The 21,936-nt window shown below is 37.8% G+C and overlaps 2 protein-coding genes across 2 annotated transcripts; one reads left to right on the top strand and one right to left on the bottom strand.

The window, feature by feature from the left end:
• Positions 1–8,789: 8,789 nt before the first annotated feature.
• LOC140672723 (uncharacterized) lies at positions 8,790–9,554 on the bottom strand. Its single transcript, XM_072905105.1, has 2 exons — positions 9,514–9,554; positions 8,790–9,375 (listed from the first exon to the last, which is right to left on the bottom strand). Exons 1-2 carry the CDS (start codon positions 9,552–9,554, stop codon positions 8,808–8,810), a joined length of 609 nt encoding a protein of 202 aa, XP_072761206.1. The 3' UTR covers positions 8,790–8,807.
• Positions 9,555–15,183: 5,629 nt separating this feature from the next.
• LOC140672722 (uncharacterized) lies at positions 15,184–17,915 on the top strand. The gene is made up of 3 exons (XM_072905104.1): positions 15,184–15,295; positions 15,433–15,597; positions 17,701–17,915. The coding sequence occupies exons 1-3, from the start codon at positions 15,184–15,186 to the stop codon at positions 17,913–17,915; spliced, it is 492 nt and encodes a 163-aa protein (XP_072761205.1).
• Positions 17,916–21,936: the final 4,021 nt, after the last annotated feature.

Genomic DNA, 21,936 nt, shown 5'->3' with positions numbered 1-21,936 from the left:
GTAACAGGAATCAAAAATTGCCAAAAATTTGGTTGCTCTATTAAAAGTTTTGTAACTGATAATGCAACATGAGTAAAATGCGAAATCAACTCTCAGAGTGCAAAGATTTAGGCATGCCAGACATAATAACATACGGTTGTTCTGCACATATTTTAAATTTATTGGCAAAAGACAAAGATATAGATGTGCCAGGTCTAAAGGTTGAGATAAAAAAAATTATAAAATATTTTAAATGTACTCATTTTCCAGCGGCTAAATGTAAACAAGCGGGCGGCATTTCTCTTAATTTACTTATAGATGTACGTTGGAATTCTTTGTCCGATTGTTTTGAATCGTATTTAAAAAATTGGCATATTCTTGTAAAAGTATGTACAGAAAACCGTGTTGCAATTGATACAGACATATATGCCAAAGTTCACAATCTTGATTTGAAAAATAATGTAGAAAAATATTTATTTAAGTTGCAAAAAATTTCAAATGCGTTGGATAAAATTCAAAAAGAAACGTGTTCTATTGGAGAGGCTACTGAAATATGAATAGATTTATTGCAAAATGTCGAAAAAGAAAACTTTAGTAATTTGGAATTAGATTGTTTTAAAACTCGCTTTAAATGGCAATGACACCATTTCATTACTTAGCGAACTTATTAGATCATCGTTACAAAGGCCAAAAACTAAATCAGAATCAAATACAGGAAGCATTAGAATATGCAGCTGCATATCATCCAGAAGCAATGTCATTTATAATCTTATATCAAGCACAAAGCTCACCATATAGAAAATATTTATTTTCAATTCAAAACATAAGTAATGTCAATCCGATATCATGGTGGTGTGCTCTTCGAAGCAGCGTAAATGATGATGCTATGTTTGATCTATCTATGCAACTGCATACTACTGTTGCATCCTCTGCAGGAATTGAAAGATTATTTTCTACTTTTGGTTTAGTTCACACTAAAATACGTAATAGGCTAGGAACGGAAAAAGCGTCCAAGCTAGTATCTATTATGCGAACTTTAAATTCAAACAGTTTAATTAAAGATGATTAGAAATAATATTTCTTTTTACGTTTATTATAAAATTGATTTCTCTGTTTTTGTCAGGTTACATAAATTATAGTTTAATTAATTTATATTATATTAATTTTAGTTTACATTTATTTATGCATTTAATATATACTTAGATGTGTGTGTATGTCATATATAAAATAAATTCACATATGCAAATTAAAATGATTAATTTAATAGTTTAAGTTTCAAAATTAAATTTCAAAAATTTGTAAATATAGTTTTAATAAACACATTTAAAAAAATTATGTTTTAAACATTTGTTTTATACATGTTTAAAACAAAACTGTGTTTAATTTGAGATGTTAAAAACATATTTTAAACATTTGTTTTAAACTTAAATGTTTAAAACATAACAACCCTGAGTACTATGTCCCATTTGACACTCTTACTTTTATAAAGTGCAAAATTCTTTATTCTAAATTAAAAATTGTCAAATTAATAATATAATCAAATAATGCTGCAGTGTTCTTAAAATGTTTGGTTTGATTTAAAAATCCAAATACCTACTTCTATTACATAAGACAGATTTTTAACTTTTGAGTGATGACTTGTATCATTTGAAAACGATAATATTTTGTAATTTGACTTCCATAAAATCCATAAAACATTACTAGTGAGAGTCACTATGAAAATTGTTGTATATTTTTTTTTATAAATTATATCTTTAAAACAATTCCTAAAAAAAATATTAATAAAATATTAAGTATATTATGAAAATATTAAAATATTTATAAATATATTATAAAATTTTTGTTATATGTTACTATAAAATCTCGAATTTCAGCTAAACCTAAAATTTACTGGTAAAAAATCAAACCAGCTTTAAAAAAAGTCAAAAAATATTCAAAACAGTTTTTAAAGTTTTATAAATGTTGATAGTTGTTAGTATTTACTTAGAATTAGTAAAAGTCGAGATTATTTTCTTGTGTTTAAATGTTCTAAATATGTTTTTTCTATTTCTTATACAAAATTGAATAAATATCACAGTAGGAGATCATATGTCGCAATATAAAATTATTCAAAAAATAAATAATATTTATATTAATACAATAATTTTTTTTACAATTATAACATGTATTATACCAATATGTAATAAACATGTAAGACGTATAAACATACAACATATAATAAACTTACTTTTATAAAAAGTTAATAATTGACACAAATAAAATATTCTATGCATAAGATCTGATTAATTTTGGTTTACGAAATAAATTCTACAATTTAATCAATTAATTATTTTTATTTTGATTACATATTATATTATTATTATTATAGTTTTTTTATTAAAAATAATAATTATTAATTATGGGGCGGCCCCTCGGCCCACCCCGACTGTCTCGGTCGCTTCCTCGGCCACCTCGGCTGTCCCTCACATCCGCATATTTTAAAGCTGGGATTCGTCCCCGTTGGACATACCAACGGGCGTGAGAGTTTCCGCACCCACATCCTCATTTTGTAACAAATAAACATATATATAAGTAAATCATAAATAAATTAAAATATTATAATAATAAATATTTCATAATGAACATACTTTCTTTATTCTTTTCCGCTTCTTGCGGCTGCTCCATTATTTCCTGCTCCAATTTTTGGAGCTCCGGTTGTTGCGGCTGCTGTTGCAACAAATGCAACTGTTCTTGCAATTGTTGTTGTTGTTGCAGTTTTTGTTGTTGCAACAATTGTTGCATCAACAGCTCCATCGGTGAAAGATTGCAAGGACATATCTTTTAAATTTTGTAGAACTTCTATAAAAAAATGTATTTATTATTTATTTATATGTATTTGCATTTTTATATATATTTTTATAATTGTCTGGTAGTCTACACATACAATTTTTCGTAAAAAATATAAAAAATAATTTAATGTATTACTTACATGACAGTTCCAGATCCGCCATTTAAAACTTTATTGCCATCTATGCGTCCTCTAATTTGATAATGTATTTACTTTTTATCCTTTTTATTCACTGCGCGCCATCTGACTGCGTTATAATATAACGTATCATGACATCTTAATTTCTTAGAATTGACTAAACCTCCCGTTTGAAAATTTGTGGCGTATTTGTTCTATGATGTTTCTAATGTAATAATTCACTGAATTACCGATAAAAAATTTATGATGCATTTGTTTTATCACGCAATTGTAATATCCTTTGCTTTGTCACTTTATTTAGTGCAAGTAAAGTAGTAATACGTGTACTTGTGTTAAATATCTGTTCAAAAATTTTTATCTTTTATCTCTTTCATTCTTACAGTCTTAGCTTTTACCAATCTTTACGTTCTGTAAAAATGTGTGATATAATTAAAAAGAAGCGAACTAACCGAAACTTTTCAGAAGCTTGGCTTAGTGTTGACTGATTTAAATCTTGGATTCGTAAAGTATCATTAAATGAAAGCCTTTTCCATTGTATTGTGTGCAATAGAAATTTTTCGTGTAGTACATCACACGTTTTAAGACATGCGGATTCTGCGTGTCATAAAAATAATATTAAAGAAAACACATCGGTATTATCGAATAATGATAATAAAAATTTAAATAAAACAATATCCAAAAAACGTTTTCAACAACAATGGTTAGACATCGAATTGTTTAAACCATGGCTACGCGAAGTATCGGATGACATAAATTCATCTTTTTGCACATTTTGTAATACGTCTATTGCCGGTGCAGTGTGTCAGCTCTATCGTCACGTAGAATCCAAAAAACATCAAATAATGTGTAAAAAAAATGAAACAAATATGCAATAAAGATATAAATATGAATGAATCTCTTTTGTCATTTGAAGAGCGGAAGAAAATAGCAGAAATTCGCTTTGCTGCATTAATCTCGAACAAAAATATATCGTATCAAACGGCAAATGAAATTCTGACTCTTTTTCAAGAAATAGTAAAAGATTATAATGTTTTGAAAAATATGAGTATGGGACGAACAAAATGTACTAACATAATTTTAAATGTGATATGTCCAGTTGAGACGGATCGTGTTGTTAACAGCATTCAAAATACTAAATTTTCAATTTTTATAGACGAAACGTCTGATATTTCTAATGAAAAATGGATGACGTTTCTTGTTCGGTATGTTGATCAGGAAACATTAAACATTCACTCGCAATTAGTAAAATTAATAAATAATGATGCCAAAGATTGCAGCGCAGAGAAATTATTTAAAGCATTTAAATATGAAATGGAAATTAAATATTCCTTTTTAAAATATTGTTGCCTTGTGTCATGCGACAATGCGTCCGTAATGACAGGTAAACATCTTTCGTTTAAAAAAATTAGAAGAAATTTGTACAAATTTAATAACACTTGCATGTCCATGCCATTCGGCTGCATTTGTTGCACATGCCACATTTGCTAAAATACCCGATTATTGCGAGGAATTTATAAAAAAAACTTACAAATTTTATTAATTCTAGTCCGAAACGTTCGGCTATTTATCAAGAATTTAGCGAATGTTTTCAAGAAACAAACCGAAAAATTTTAAAATTGTCTGATACACGGTGGCTTTCTCACCACTCATGTGTTGAAAGACTTATTGAGTCTTGGAATACTGTCAAGCTATTTCTGAATGAAAATACCGTAAGCGAAAAGACAAAGATCGGAACATATTTATTGTCTATAATGCAAAATATAGATACAAAAGCTTATTTATTGTTTTTAAAATATATATTGAATTTTTTAAATTCATTTAATGCATTTTTCCAAGCTGTAGAAACTAGAATATATTTATTGCAGCCAAAATCATTACAATTTTTAACCACAGTTTGTAAAAACTTTTAAAAACTAAAGCTTTTGGATTGTTTATGCAATTATAGTAAATTTGATGAAAAAGAAAATCAAAAATTTTTAGAAGAAATTTATTTAGGATTTGATTGCGAAGATACCTAAATGAATTAATTAAAGAAGGACACACAGATACAGTTATAAACGTTAGACAGAATTGTTTACAATTTTATGTAACTGCCGCTGAAGAAATTAGTAAAAGATTGCCAATTAATAATAAATTTTTGTCAAAATTAAAAGTTTTTCAGCCTGACATAGTTATATTAAGTATTGATAGAGAAATCAATTCAATGATATTTCTTTTATAGCTGACATCATTAGTAGTGTTATAGTGGGGATTCTAAACCATGGAGCGCCGAGGGGGTTGCGGGGGCGGGGGTATCTGGGAGGCGCGAGGGGTCTGGTGTTACGGAAAGGGGGGTGGGGTGGGGGAGTGAAAGGTCCTACACACGTTCGAAAGTAGATGTTTATCTTTGCGGTTGATTTTATAGCCGGGGGCATTTTAGAAGTCAAAAACTGTTTTTTTCTAATTTTATGATCATTTTATGGTCATTATATCATTAGGATTTTAAGCGCCGACGTTCGGCAGCTTTGCACCCTCGCGGAAAATCTCCCATAAAACTAGAGCGAAACATCTTCCATAATTTTAAGGAAAGAATGCAACGCATCAGCGCCATTATGGAAAAAAAGATTTTAATCGCTGGCGTTCGGCAGCTTTGCACCCTCGCGGAAAATCTCCCATAAAACTGGAGCGAAACATCTTCCATAATTTTTAAGGAAAGAATGCAACGCATCAGCGCCAACATTCGGCTGCTCGAATTTGAGAATCTGTCTCCGCGTTAAAACGTATTCAACAGTCGTCGAGTGTCTTTCGATTTAGTGCTAAAATGAATATAGAAGATGTGATTGTCATCGAAGACAATGAAGACAATGAAGATGTGGTTATCATCGACGACAGCGATGAAGAAGTGGAAATAGTGGTTGACTCTGATTATGAGAGTGATCCGGAAGACTATTTAAATGAGCAAGTAGTGCCGTTAGTGCGTGAAGATTTACGAAATATAACCGAGCGGCAGGAAATGTGTAATATCATATTTTATTATGAAGTGAAAAAGTACGATGACGACGAGGAAAATAGTGAAAAATTTTGTTCTGGGTGTTTCATTGAAGTTCAAGATTCATATACACAAGGTAAAATTGTGTATAAACATGAAACTGGACAATATATTTATCACGGTTGGAACTCGTGCAATAACTGTGGACACACTGTGCCAAGTAATAGCATGTAGTGTGTGCCGTTTTTGTGCGCAGCAATAAACTTTTGTAGACACTTGCTAGGACTAAGTGCTGTGAAAAATGGTGACCGAAAAACTATTGAATGCGGTGGTGAAGTTTCAACGAAATCGCGAACTTAGCATAAAAAATTCCTCAACAGTGATCTTCAAACTACAAAGTTATATATAGACGAATGAAAACAACAGACTAAGGGGAAAGCCTTGCGAGAATTGCTGTTTACCAGGCGGAAATCGGCAAGCATGTCCTGAACAGTTACAAGAAATCCATCGGGAAATAAGTCAACTTATCGATGACATGTTGTATCTACAACATGTCATCGACAATGATCCAGATTCTGATACTGATTCTGATCAGTAATTGTAAGTAATCCTTGATGTGTAAGTATTCTTTTTCAAATTATGAAAATATTAATAAATTTTTTTTTTCTGTTATGCAGGAGCCCTACCTGGACGCCACCACCACCGCCATCATCCCCTCCAGCGCCTCGCAGCAGCAGTCGCCGTCGTGCCGTACCGCTCGACCATCGTCATGCAATCTTTTATATATTTTTTTATATCTTTTTTTTTATTTTTAAATTCACACACACACACACGCACGCACGCACGCACGCACGTACGATGCACGCACGCACGCACAGATTTTTGTAAATAAACACACATACACTTTTTAAATAAAAAAAATTATGTTAAATACATATAATTGCTTGCTTGCGCTTCCTTCATCTATCCCATCCTTCTTCCTTCATATACTAGATATAATTAGATATAATAACTTAATATTTAATATAAAAAAAATATAAAAAGAAAAAAAAGAAAAAAATAATAAAAAGAAAAAAATAATAAAAAAAAAAAAAGAAGAAAGTTATAAAAAGAAAAAAAGAAAAAAATTATAAAAAGAAAAAAAGAAAAGAAAAAAGAAAAAAAATTTCTGTTTGCGTTCTCGCTCTCCTTCGCCTCGCGCTATTTCTTTCTTTCTTTCCTAGCACTTACTCTCTCGCTCTCCTTCGCCTCGCGTTATCTCTTTCTTTCCTAGCGTTTATTCTCTCGCTCTCCTTCGCCTCGCTCTCTCACGATCCCTAAACCTTACGTTATTTCTAATGTAGCGCTATCTCTTTCTTTCCTATCGCTCTCCTTCGCCTCGCACTATCTAACTTTTAGGTGTTGGCTCTCTCTCTCTCTCTTTCACGGTCCCTTCGCTGGAGCAGGCATAAAGTTTAGAATAGAAATTTTTGGTTGACACTGCGACGAACAGGTCAGGCCGTTTTTAAAGGTGCAAAAACGCATGACTGATTTATAGCCGGGGACTCCATAAAATTCACGTTAGCTTTTATTTTTTTTATTAGTTGTGAAGAGTAGGCATTCGTACTAGCTTTTATGCCATGCTCACCCCCTACCCTTTTTACCGAGACGTTACTCAGCTCTCGCTGGAGCTGGCATAAAGTATCTGACTGTTGACGAGTGAGCGTATTTTGTCCAAACAAAGAAAATGTCGCAAATTATTGCGTTCATGCATGCGACGTTTGAGACGGGATTCCGTCACCTACGGCTTCCGGAATGGATCGACCATCGCCGGTACCATCGCCGCTGCTCACTTCGAAGAGCGCGAAATCTAGCCCGCGCCCTATTCCAGGCGCTACTGGAGGTCCTGTTTGGAAATGTAAGTAGTTTTTATTATTATTTTTATACGCTTTTTTATTTATAATATATTTATAATATATTTATAAATATATTATATAAAATATATTTATAAAATATTTATATATTTTTTTATAGATTTTTGAAATAGGTGCTAATCCGATCCCTGGATATATAAGCGTAGCGCACATGGAGTATGTGCGCTGGGTGCGGGCTAATCGAAGGAAGGCCGAAGAATGGCAGGATTTATGGCATGATCGCTTCCGTGGCCGAGAAATAGTGCACATAAAGGGGGACATATTTGACCTCCGCAGACTATTCGGAAAGAAGCCCTATTTGTAAGTATCTCTATATATAATATGGTCAAATTTTAAATATATTTTAAAATACTAATAAAAATGTTCCTTTTTCTGTTTCAGAGATCCCTGCTTCCCCTGATTTTAACTTTATTTTATTTTTATTCACACGCACACACACACACACACACACACACACACACACACACACACACACACACACACACACACGCACACACACACACACACACACACGCACAGATTTTTGTAAATAAACACACACATGCTTTTTAAATAAAAAAAATTATGTTAAAACACATATAATTGCTTGCTTGCGTTTCCTTCATCTATCCCATCCTTCTTCCTTCATATATTAGATATAATTAGATATAATAACTTAATATTTAATATAAAAAAAATTCTGTTTACGTTCTCGCACTCCTTCGTCTTGCGCTATCTCTTTCTTTCCTAGCGTTTACTCTCTCGCTCTCCTTCGCCTCGCGCTATCTCTTTCTTCCCTAGCGCTTACTCTCTCGCGGTCCCTAGCTTCGCATTCTCCCTTCCCAGCATGACGTCATCCCCCGTAACGAGCTACGTATGAGAACTGGGACTGTTTACGGGTGCGAGGAAGCACGGATGGGAAATGCGTGCGAATAATATATGTATATCATGATTTAAATTTTAAAAAAAACTTTATTCTTCTCTTTTATATTTTTTTTTATTATTACATATTGTGACTAAAAACTAAAGCTACCAGTTCGCAATCGACGAGTTGATGTTTATTGAAGGCGTCGCTGGCGCGTATTACATTTGATACTTCTTTATTATCCCTTATAGTGGACGCGATATTGGAGAATTGTGTAAACTTAGTATCGACTGTCTCGGTGATTCTAACCAATCGATCAAAGGTTACATCGATGCATTGATCGAGATCAAACATACGGTGTAACGTCGGTTCAATCATCATCATGCGTACGTTTAAAGATTTGAGACTTATAAGTTTAGTATCGTTAATCGTATGAACTCGCACTGTTAGTGGTCCAACGCTTATAAAATTATAGGTATCTTTAGAGTCCTTTCGCAGTAAATCGTGAATATTGCGACGTTGCTCGTAGAGTCCCTTCCACGTTTCGAGAGATAATACCAGTTCCTTTCCTTGTTGATCTCCTATGACAATTTCCACATAACTCGGTGTACCCACGTTGATACCAATTTCAAGGAATTTGAATTCCGTGGTTGTCAATGCGTATCGTCTACTTAATATACGAATCGCACGACGCTTCAACGAAATGCTGTAGAAAAATAAAATAAAAAAAAATTAGTTTAAAAACAATTTGTGAAAAAATAAAAAAAAGTTAAACAAAAACTTACTTGTCACATTTGTTCTCAAACGAAGGAGTTTCATAACGACTCGGTACGTAATTATTCACGCTTCTGCTGGGGCCGCCACTGCTTCTTTGACGTAGTACATATTTCCAGATTTCAAAAGGGGACCACTTTCACGAACGGTTAACGCAACACTGACCGTATGAAGAATCGAATATGAAGAATCAAATATACGTGACACCCCGTTTTTTCAAAGTAGTGGGGGGAGATTAGTGGTAAATGTGGTGGGAGATTCTAGAATACTTTAGTGCTCTGAAATTTTTAGGAGAAAGGAGAGACGATACTCGGATAAAAAGAATTCTTAAATGACTCGTAAGGCAAGGAAGGAATGAGGAGGGGGAATAAGAAATAAAACATATTAGTGTTTAAATATTTTATTTTTCCAAATCTTGCAATTCTTTCTTGCGTTGCGACCACCAGTTAAATATTTTGAATACATTTTGTAATGCGCAATTCTTAACATGTTTTCCACATCGTATAGTATTTTTAACATCTAGATTATTTAGAGATTCGATATCGTCGTAATCAGCATCCAAGGTCTCAATGATTAAATTTTCTCTCGCATCGTCGTCCAGCATATTAGCAAGCCATTCTCGTTTCTGGCAACCTTTAACGTATACGATACACTGCATTTTATCATCTTCTTCTTCAACTACAGCTGTTGTAATCAATCGTTTCGCCATGCTGTACGCAACGATTCCATCCTCCCATTGTAGTCCATGATGATTCGCCATCAACCATGAAGCTTGACACTTTTCGGATTTTGTAAGGAGATGCCATGGTATAGGACTCCGAAAAATGTAATGTTCGAGAACAGTTCCTCTTCTCAGCACCGCCACCTCCTTTGCGATGAATTTATTCGAAACGATAAATCCTTGCAAATCGACAAACGTTGGTACAGACATGATGAGATCTCTTTTCGTCCGTTAAGAAGAATGACAACCATCTCGTAACACTCGGCTTTATATCCTGCTTCCCCTCTCTCTAAATTATTGTCGCAAACACTTAGGTAATTTTGCGCACAACGGGTTGTACTGGATCACGCGATCGTGTATGATGAGACAGTACGCAGTCGTATTATTAGACACATTCTCCTTACACTCAAATTCTAATCGCACATCCACGGTTGCACTCTTGACCGATTCGTTTTGTCGAGAACAATCGATGATCACAAACGGACCGTACTGTAGAAACAGTGAGACGGTGAGACTCGGTTCGAGGTACTCGTATCCGTAATAGTTTTTGCAGAAACGCGCGTACGTGTCGTACAGAATCGACCATCTGTTTTTATCGAAATCCAGATTCATGTCATCGTACGGATAACATTCCGAGTTCAGATAAAGTTTCACGTTTGTTAATTTACAGTCATCGAATTTACTCGCATCCTCGGACATAACATTCTTCCGGCCTGTCTGCAGAGCAAAGATAACGTATCGTGGTTTCTCCAGCTGAGTCGCGGTCTTAATGGTCACGAATGTTTGGTTTTACGCTGCAAGAGCGGAAATTCGTACAGATCACACGAGCGAAAACCTATGCTGAGGTAGCGTCCGCTTTCCAGCGCGCAGCATAGACAGCTTTTTAATTTCACTCAACAACACATGTGGCATTCGCCATTGTATCTTGAATATGTTGATCACAGGCTCCAGCGTCAAAGCTCCAAGCAGACAATTGTTGTCATTGCGCGATCGTATTAAGATCAACTCGTGACGAGCGTTAATTACTATGCATCTGTAATCCTCGCAAAATCCCAATAACATGTAGAGCGGTACGCAAAAATTAAAGTGTCCATCCACAATAGTTGGCTCACTCCAGCCAGCATTTCTCATAATCACGCTTCTATCGGATGATATTGTTACATAGTTTTTGAGCATACTTGTTATTCCCACGTTTCTATTCCGATCAATCTCCACACCATCGAGTTCGTATCGAATCTCGTCAAACATGAATGCAACGCAATTATTTTGCAGTACCACATTGGATCCGCCAGCTGGTTTTTTTATCTTTAATTCTCCCTCGATGTATAAGAAACTCTCGTACGGCAATGTATACAGATCCTGTCGTTGTATGGGTATTCTTATCTCATCACTGTGTCCGAACGTTGTGTTGGCGGATGGGTTATAGGAGTGAGTCTCAATCTTGACGATGCGATCGTCAAAGATTGGCTCGTCCGCGATGTTGAGAATGTAGTCATCGTTCAAATGTTTCGCACCACGAATCCCAAAGATTGTAAAAACGCAACGTTTGATGCGTTCAATTTCTTTTTCTTAGTGCCGGATGATTGGAGGATATTAGCAAATGTCGATGTTGTTGTCGCTGGCGTCGTAAAGATTGTGTTGTCTCTCACGTCTTTCGATCCGTTCAACACGAGCATCACACGCTAATTTTGCCGCCGCCGTACATGCAATCTAATGCTGATCTCTTCTCCTCGAAAATCGAGTAATCGTCCTTCCTGGTCGACAACACGTAACGTTAAATCCGTAATGCACCGCACGATGATCGGTAGGTAAATGATGTGCGCCGGTGTTTCCGATATCTTATATCCTGGTGGTACCCTCGGTGAAAATTCGTGTATCGTATGAACAAGTTTGCCGTTATTGTACGCACCCGCGGTCACATTACATTCGACGCGGATAATGTTCACGTTGATAATGTTAATCGGCACGTCCGACTCGTACCATTTTCGCGGCTGCAGTATACGGTTCGAGAATCCTAGCAGCGATCCAATATTGTTAGGCTTGCTAGAATTTAATTTGCAGGCGCATTTGATCTCGCTCCTCATCGTATTGTAATTAGCGCGGAGCACTATAGGCCATTCTCCAGCCTCAAAGTCATCGTCGTCGACAGTGTGTTTTTTATCACCATCACGAACTGTGTGTTGCGAACGTTTTTGTGAAATTGTATGTTTCAAAAATTCATGTATCGCTTGCAGCTCGTACGATCCCTCGTAATTTCCGCATCATCTTTGCCAAAGTAAAATTTATTATTCGAGGAATTCACGTTCGATATCGTGTGATAACTTTCAAAATCCGCTAGACCAAGCTCGTATTCACCGTTGCTTAAATCTACGTTGGGAAAGTAGTTTGCCGCAAGAACGCTGCTTTTTCCAGTCAGCGTGAATGTCATAGACATGTTGACCAAACTGTTTAACGAATAATAAGTTAAATAGCGCAATGTATGTCTTTAAATTCGCGTGCATCGACCGTTCGGAGAAACTGCAAGCACAATTGTCCGCAGATGTTTTGATTATAAGTTTGATAGGATGTGTGATTATAATCTATTTTTGCCACATTTAAATATCGCACCAATTCATTCGGCGGTCGAAGATTGCCAAAACTTTCAAAATATATAGCTCGATTCCCCCTCTTTGCATACGCTACCCAGTGAGTACCCGAGCCTTTAGCGTTATCCAAATTTATGATGCCGCTCTCGTTTCGATATACCACCGATCGGTAATGAGTTACGCATAAAAACACCTCTAAACTATGGAATGTGCATACGTTTTGCTAGTTGCAGCAATTGTATGTTGGTAGTTACGCTCTCTGGCATTTTTAGCGTCTCTTTGACGTTTTTTTTTCTTCTTTCTCATTGAGACTCCTCGTCCGTATTTGTATGGCGCGAGATACAATCCGCGACCTTCCATGGCGCGATTGTAACGTAGCAGCTCTTGAAACTGACGTTGTGTAGCATCGTTCACCATCTTTGCTACACCAGCCGCTCCACCAATCAGAGACCTGAGAGCGCCCAACACTGATAGAATCGGTAATACACCCCCGGGTTTCGCTACCGGAAATATTCGTTTTTTCACCGTCTTTTTCTTCGTTTTCGACTTTAGACCCATACCGAACTTCGTTTTGGTTTTCATTGCTGTTCAGACACCTGTGGCTGCGGCTCTCTCACCGAGAGACGAATCTTTCGGAGTGATGCGAGTTTGCGCCTTTTTGGCGAGCATCCTATCCGCCGCGTGTCTTTCGGCAAGATCGTTTCTCCGAAAGTACGCTATATCGTGTTCACAACACGCTGCGTCCAATGGGTTGATACCTCGTTCACCTCTATCCAATCGTTTTTCTAGCCGCGTGTCCGGACTGCAAAACTGGTATCCAGGAATATGCAATTCGATAGGAAGCGCGTTTATCGCACGATTTAATAGACCTCTGCCTATTTGCTGTGACATTTACAACAAGTTTATCGCACGATTTAATAGACTTTTACTTATTTGCGTTGACAATCACGACAATCTTTTATCATTGGCGCTGGACCGTCAATGTGCGTTTGTTGCCACGGTTGATTGTAATGTTCGAAACAGCGACGATAGGTCTGAACCTCCGAATCCGCCTTTATGTATTCCGGAAGTTTGTCCCACACGTAGTGAACGTGATTGCCACACATTCGCAATAAAACTGCTTTAGATACAAACTGTAGCTGTTTAGCACTCAAATCGAGAATATCGTAAGAACTTGATAGCAGGACAAACATTTTTTCGTTACTGAACACTTTGTAGTTCCGCGCAGCTATAAATAGACAGGCGTGCGATCCGAATCGGAAGTGGGAAAATAAAATTCGTGCGACAACCTTCCGCGATACGCGTGACAAATTACGACGCCAGATTACGCTCGATGGGGGACAACACGGAGATGCGTAGACACGGTACGATGCTGCCGAATACTATACGCGCAATCGTTTGCGGCCCCTCGAATTGCGGTAAAACTAACGTGTTGATTAGTTTGATAGAAAGCCCGCACGGCGTCCGCTTTGAAAATGTGTACGTGTATTCAAAGTCACTGCAACAGCCAAAATATCGATATCTGGAGAATTTATTAACGTCGATCGATGAAATCGGCTATTTTACATTCTCCAATAACAGTGACGTCATTCCACCGAGCGAAGCACGTCCAAACTCGATTTTCGTTTTCGATGACGTGGCGTGCGACAAACAAAATACAATAAGAGAATATTTCTCAATGGGACGCCACTCGAACGTCGATTGCTTCTATCTCTGCCAGACATACGCGAGAATACCGAAACATCTTTTACGCGACAACGCGAACCTGCTAATCTTGTTTAAACAGGATGGCACCAACTTGAAACACGTGTACAACGATCACGTGAATACCGACATGTCATACGAGGATTTCAGTGAGTTATGTCGTACTTGTTGGCAGCAAAAGTATGGATTTCTCGTGATAGATAAGGATAGCTTGCTTATAAACGAGCGATACAGAAACGGGTTTAACATGTTTGCGATACCACAAAATGATTAGTCGTTGCCTACATTCTGTCGTGAGGGGTGAAACGCGAGCTTTCAACATTCTCTATCGATATGGCTGGGAGCGATAATATTCGCGAGCGTGAAAAGATGGCGAAGGAGATTGCGAAAACGAGGGAATCGATCCGCAAGAAACATCGCGCTTTGAAGACCGGTAACATCGATGACGATATCGCGGTCAAGACCCATTTTAAACCTATTATCGAGCCGTTGCAAAAGATTGTCGACAACTCGTTCGCGGTGAAAAATAAGTCGGAGAGTAGCGCAAAGATTAAAATCTTACCCATCAAGCGATACAAGGAGGATTAGAAGGAAGAGGCTAAAGATGAGGAGGTAGAGGAAGAGGAAGAGGAAGATGCGACACCGAAAAAAAGGAAACGATCGGACGTTTTACTGTATGAACCGTCGATAGCTTCTACGCCGTTAGCCGCACCAACAAGCGTAAACGAAGATGTTTTCGAAACCTCGGACAACATGCTCGAATCATCGTTTGTTCGAAACAAGTTATAAACGTCAGAAGGTCAAGAAACGTTGCGGGAGTACTTTGGACCACTTGGGCAAAAGTACATAGGCGCTTTGCTCAATGGCGACAAAAATCACGAGATTGATCATGTGTATGGAGTCTATTTTGACAGAAAGAATGAAATGCGACTCGGCAACAAATGATTCAACATCAACAAAGATGACTCTATTATCATAGATGACGTGCGGTACATTGGAACCCCAGGATTGTACGAGTTGATCTTCAAGAGAATTCCCGATGATGAACTTTACACGAGGGGGGACGATTTGGAAAAATACAAGAGCATATTATTGGTGACGAACGCGCATAGACGCGATTATGATGCGCAGGGCCATTTGAAGGGTAACAGGGGGTACAAGTACAAACATATAATTGCACCGTTGATGTCGCTCGAATCGAAAAATACAAAATCTGGAGGGGAGATATCTATGCTTCGCGCTATGACGCTAACCAACAATATGATTGATTACGTGCACTGGGACGATCCCAACGAACTAGTAGATCGGCTACGATTGCTCAACGCTTCGCGCTTAGCTGGTCACGACGCTCACGATAACGAGATCCAGTCGATCATCGAGAAACTTCGTGAAGCAGGAATTATTATAAATTAAATGGTGTCTCGACAAAACTAATCAGTCGATCAGCGTTGCGTGACACTTTACGAAACTTCAGAAAAAAAATGCCTATCAACAAATTTGGATTATTCGATTCAAGAAATGCAACCGGTACAAACGGCTCTTGGGATAGATTGGTAAAAAGTTATGTGCACGAAAACGCTTTGTGTCGCGTCGTTACAGACTTCGATGCGAGGTCGCGTAAGATTTGCCGTGTAGCGCAACCTGAGGCTGACACCGATGCCGTCAACAAATTGTACGTGCAATCCTGCGTTAAAAGATTAATGAATCGACAGAAAAAATCAGGCGAGAAGCTTACTTCGCTTGAGAAGAACGTGCGAGCAATACAGATTGTGCTAAACGAACTTCAACGCCCGGTTAATGCTAACTCAGAAACAGCTATCAACCTAAATGAGTATCAGTGAACGGGTTAGGAGCGGCTATCAAACGGTTATCGAACAGCTACGAAGGATTATCGAACGGCTGCGAACAATTATCGAACAGCTACGAAGAATTATCGAACTGCTATCTAACTACAATGAGTGGCAGTGGCAGTAGCAGTGACCGACCTAGCAGCTGCAACAGCTTCGAACGAGGCTATCAGCATTTCAAGCAGGGCTGCGAACGAGGCTACGAACACGTTCTTAACGGTTACACTCAAGGTTACAAACAACTCAAGAACTCCTACAATCGGTCAAAAGACGTCTGTGAACGAGGCTACGAACGGGTCAGAAGCGGCTACGAACGAGTCAAAAACGACTGCGGAAAAGGCTGCGAACGGGTCAAGAACGATTTTCGAATGGGTGAAGGACGGCGGTGAACAACGCAGGTCCAGAATGGCTACAAACAGGTCAAGAACAGGTTAGAACAGGTCAAAACAGGTCAGAACAGGTCAAGAACAGGTCAGAATAGGTCAAGAACAGGTCAAGAACAGGTCAGAACAGATCAGAAACAGGTTAGAACAAGTCAAGAACAGGTTAGAACAGGTCAAGAACAGGTCAGAACAGGTCAAGAACAGGTCAGAACAGGTCAAGAACGGCTATTAAAGGCGATAAACGAAAATGAGTGAAAAAAAGCGAACAACAAACGGGCATCGAGGAAAACTGACAAAGCAAAGAATCAACATAGTTTGGAGAGACGACAGTTGGTGAACGAACTGCACGCGCCGGCGAGAAAAAATTTTCCCCGAAGACACATCATAGTGCGGGGATACGATGATCTGTGGCAAGCCGACATCGTCGAGATGCGTCCGTATTCTCGTTTCAACAAAGGTTATCACTACATACTCACCGTCATCGATGTGTTGAGCAAGTATGCATGGGCTGTACCACTCAAGAGTAAAGGTGGAAGGGAGACGGCTGATGCAATCGCCAAAATAATTCGAGATAGCAAGAGATGCCCGAAAAACATACAAACTGATAACGGAAAGGTATTTTACAATACCGATGTGCAACGGCTTATACGGAAACATAACATTAATCACTATTCCACATATTCGGTATTGAAGGCGTCTGTCGTCGAGTGATTCAATCGCACGCTGAAGAACGACATGTGGAAGATGTTTACGCTGAACGGAACTTACAAGTGGATCAACGCGCTATCCCGACTCGTTGCAGAATATAACGCGCGAAAACATCGCATTATCAATATGAGACCTATGTTACTCCCACGATCGCTGATAGACTTTTAAATACGGTATACAACAGTATAAAAATTGCTGCTCCTGCAAAGTTTAAAGTAGGTGACCTGGTACGCGTTAGCAAATACAAAAAACTTTTCGAAAAGGGTTACACACCAAATTGGACAACCGAGGTGTTTAAAATTGTTAAAGTGCAACATACTAATCCCGTAACGTATCTACTCGAGGATTATCGCAAAAAATCTATTGCTGGAGCGTTTTACGAGCACGAGTTGCATCACGCGAATTATCCAGATGTGTATCTCATGGAGAAAGTACTGCGCAGGAGGGGTGACGAGGTTTACGTGAAATGGCTGGGATTTGATAGCTCGCACAATTCTTGGGTACATAAGGATCATGTAATTTAATTTTATATGAAACACAATGTATTCAATATAAAAATATATGAAATATTTGAAATATACAAAATCTTTATTAATACATCCTTTCCAATAGTCATTATAATATATAAAATATGAAATATACATACAAGAAAAAAAATCACACACACATTATATTTTATAAAGATATCTTATAATGTCGCCACGGTAACGTATCAGTAGTTGTAGGTACGATATACCGCTTGTCGTCGTACGGACTTAGAGCAATTTTTGTTTCGCGAATGGTGTATACCTTGTGTAATTTTGATCTTATACACGATTGACTACGCATTATTTCAATCTCTTCGTTCAAACACCGCGTGTAATCGTCAAACGTTATCGTTCTCGCAACAATGTTAATCTTGACGCCTTTTACCTTTTTCGTATCCTTCTTACCATCCACGCGCAACGCATACATTTTTGCTCTAAGTCCGACAAATTCGGTCATTATGGTACCGTTGTTTTCATCCTTCATTAGACCCGGTACCTTTTTATTCACGAGCGGTATACCGTACGCATTGTCTATCGCATAGTACTAGTCGCTCGTATCAAATCTGCTGATGTCGCGTTTCAGATTCTCGTACACATCGTCGCACTCAATGTGATATATAAGACTATCCGTATCAGTGTACATGACTTTGCATCTCTCCCGATACATTGGTACCATATAATCGTGGTGAAATTCGTACAAACATGTCTTGGATATATCGAGAATACACATAAATTGGTACGTAAATTGGTTTGTAGAATTTCACCTCGAGTTTACGTAATTCTACAGCGATTAGATTTTCCGAAAAAATGCTTCTGCTATGAAAATTTGGTTTTGCAATCAATGTCTCTGCGCCGTACCTTTTGTCCCATTTTGTTAAAAATTTAACATCTACGCGATTGCGCACATTTTCCATCGTTTTGCCAAACACTACATTATTCATTAGTTTGTACAAATTTTTTTCAAAGTCATTTTTTGCCAGTGTTCTAAATTTTGTGTTGAGTTCTATATAAGTACGGAGCCACGGAGATTGAGTGAATTGTAATATACGATGAATTTTTGTAACGCGAAGACCGTGACATGAACATTGCTGCAGGTTGCGGTAGTGTAAGTAACGCTTTTTATCGTATACGGTTGCGAGAAGCTTGTCCTCGCGCTTGCCAGGTGGTTTGTCGCGTGTCGGACAAAACGATAGGTCAGTGTGCGAATCGTGAAGATGCTGCGGATACTCGAGATCGGCTTCGAGGATGTAGCCTGTAGACGAGTCGAGCGCGATCGATGATACATCAAAATTGGAAACATTATCGACCTACTGAAAATCGGCGTAGGGCAATGGTTGACACATTGCCCATCCGTATAAATTATTAACATCGAAATACATCAAGTACGTTGATGGTTTTGATGAGTCATACGACTGCATGTACTTGTTATTAGCACGCGCGTACCTGTTGGAACATTGACTCAGACCACCGCGTATACCTCGTTCGATAAACATAACCATGTCAATGTCTGTGAGTAATTCAAATATAATTTTCGTATACTTTAACATGGCGTCCCACGTGTAACCGGGAAGAGTATAGTAATACGCGGGGTCGAGCCCATAACTCTTAATACATCTCTCTCGGAAATTTTCAAAAATGTCTGCTAATAACAAAACATCGATTTTTAAATACAGATCGCTATATTCGCCTAGCGTTCGAATGGAGAATCGCTTCCACACAGTCTCAGCGTGCGCGTAATCGCTCTCAGATACTGTGTTACCTGTCAAGGAACTGTAAAATGATTCTCGTGATGGTAAACACGCATCTTGCAATTTATCTACGCAGTCAATGTACTCGTACGTGAAGACACCTTTTCATGTTAATAAATTGAAATCTTCGGCGAATAAATTTTTATATTCCGATTGTAAAATTTTGAGTTTATTCTTGCTCAGAAAAGATGCCAATTTATCGAGACTTGTGAAAAATTTATATGAATTTATGAAACGTAATTTAATGTGATTTCCCGGTTTGTCTTTCGTACCTTTAACATGTTTTGTAAATGAAATATATTTTTCTTTTGTTATCGGAAGTAAATCGATTTCCCCTTTGAACGCTGTGGCTATTTCCTCGATTATAAAGTAAGAATCATAACCAGATAAATTGTGAAATACTATTGGAATGCAAAAAGATTCTTTGTAATTTAGATTGCAATTTGAATGCGCGGGACCTCTGTACCGCCCGGTCAAATGACAATAATCGCGTACGCGCGTATCATCTTCTACGAATGGTTTCTCATATATATGACACTGAGTCGCACTTCGAAATTTTTTCCATTCATTTTGCGTTAAATTTACCATGGGGACATTGGTTGTTAAAATATTTTCTACACGTTGCGCCAAATTTTTAAGTTCGTCGGTGAACTATGCAACGCAATTGGCTTCGCGACGAGAATGATACGCGGATAACGAATTATCGTACAAGCAATGTACATAAGCCATACTAAATACTTGGTGATGTTGATAAAAATTTTCTTCTTTTTTCACCAAAACTCACTCCAGATCGGCGTACACGACGAAAGGTAGTCGCTCCTTCCTGTTGTAGTTGGTGAATGCGAGCCACTTATCCTTATCGCTCGGTAATCGGATAGCACAGTCGTTCATCTTTCCACAGTCTACTGTATGTGATTGCAATTTCTCGACCGAGTGAAAATAGTGCATGCATCTGTAAAATAAAAGTTAAAATTTTTATATCCTTGTTTTAAATATTTTTAGACAGTTTTATTAAATATACATACCGATCGCAGATATATTTTTTAGTCTTGTGTTTGCTAAGTTGCATACTAATAAGTCTAGATAGATTCTTGATCCATGCAAAATGTCTGATATCTTGCACATCTTGCACGTAGAGCAAGTTGACGTGCTTGTCTCTCTTTTGCTCCGTAAGGTGAATAGGGACAATGTTTTCGTTTTCAAAACTGTACACGTTGATTGAAATGTCATTATAAATTTCAAATTTTTTAATTTAATTAAGAGTGACTGGAAACTCAATATCCTGGAGATTCATTACTGTTGTATAATGCGGGTACGATGATTGTCGGTGTGTGCATCTTTCAGCTGGATACAGAGCAGCCACTATCACCCACGCAAAACATGCATTGTCTTTAGATTGCACGTTAACCACTGCTCGTTTCATTATTATCTTTCGCAATAATTGCACGTAACATCCGGCGCGCATAGGATTATATTTATTTATATTTACAGTCAAATTTAGTATACGCGATAATGCCCATCCGCTATCGCGTTCCTGAAATTCTTCGAGCGATGCAAGGATTGGCTCGACGACTCGCCGCTCATACCACTCGCGTAAATCGGATGTATGTAAGAGTTCACAGTTTCTCGTATTGATTGATTTATTGACATGCTTATCGCCCGCCAACAACTCGCCACAAACTCGCCGTTAAACACTGTATTCACTTTCACACTGTTATGTTTTTGCATAACGTCTCGCACGTGCTCGAGCACAATGTCACTCGCATCTTCCAAAAATTGACGAGGTTCGATGTGATTATAATTTATAACCGCACCAGTCAAGATGCGTCTCTCAAACGCCGTATCAATCTCTCGCCATATGAGTCTCTCCGCGTTATTTTCACTACTATAATCACCACCACTGGGTATAAACTGTCTCTGCAATCGAGTTTTTGCACCCTCGAGTCGCGCAATTCTTGTCACCAAAGATTGTCTATTTCCGATTGAGAGTCGCGGACGCTTGACACGGCTGCGTTCTTCAAGCTCTTCGATAAACTCCTCGCAATGCTGCAGCCATCCAAAATATTCACCCAATGTGGTGACTTGGTGGGAACGCTCCAACAAGTCACGTTCTTTCTGTTGCACATTTTCCATTTTTTCTCTCTATTTTTGTGTGCAAACATAACACATATTACGCGACATTATTATATGTAATAAAATTTGACAGCTGCTGCACCATTGCATATCCACCTCATCGGGCGATGTAACTTTATGTCTCCGTATTTCGTATA

This window comes from Anoplolepis gracilipes, chromosome 13 (genome assembly GCF_047496725.1).
Source record: "Anoplolepis gracilipes chromosome 13, ASM4749672v1, whole genome shotgun sequence".
Classification (NCBI taxonomy): Eukaryota; Metazoa; Arthropoda; class Insecta; order Hymenoptera; family Formicidae; genus Anoplolepis; species Anoplolepis gracilipes.
Note: the sequence above shows the minus strand (reverse complement) of the source record. Positions and strands in the feature narration are given on the sequence as shown.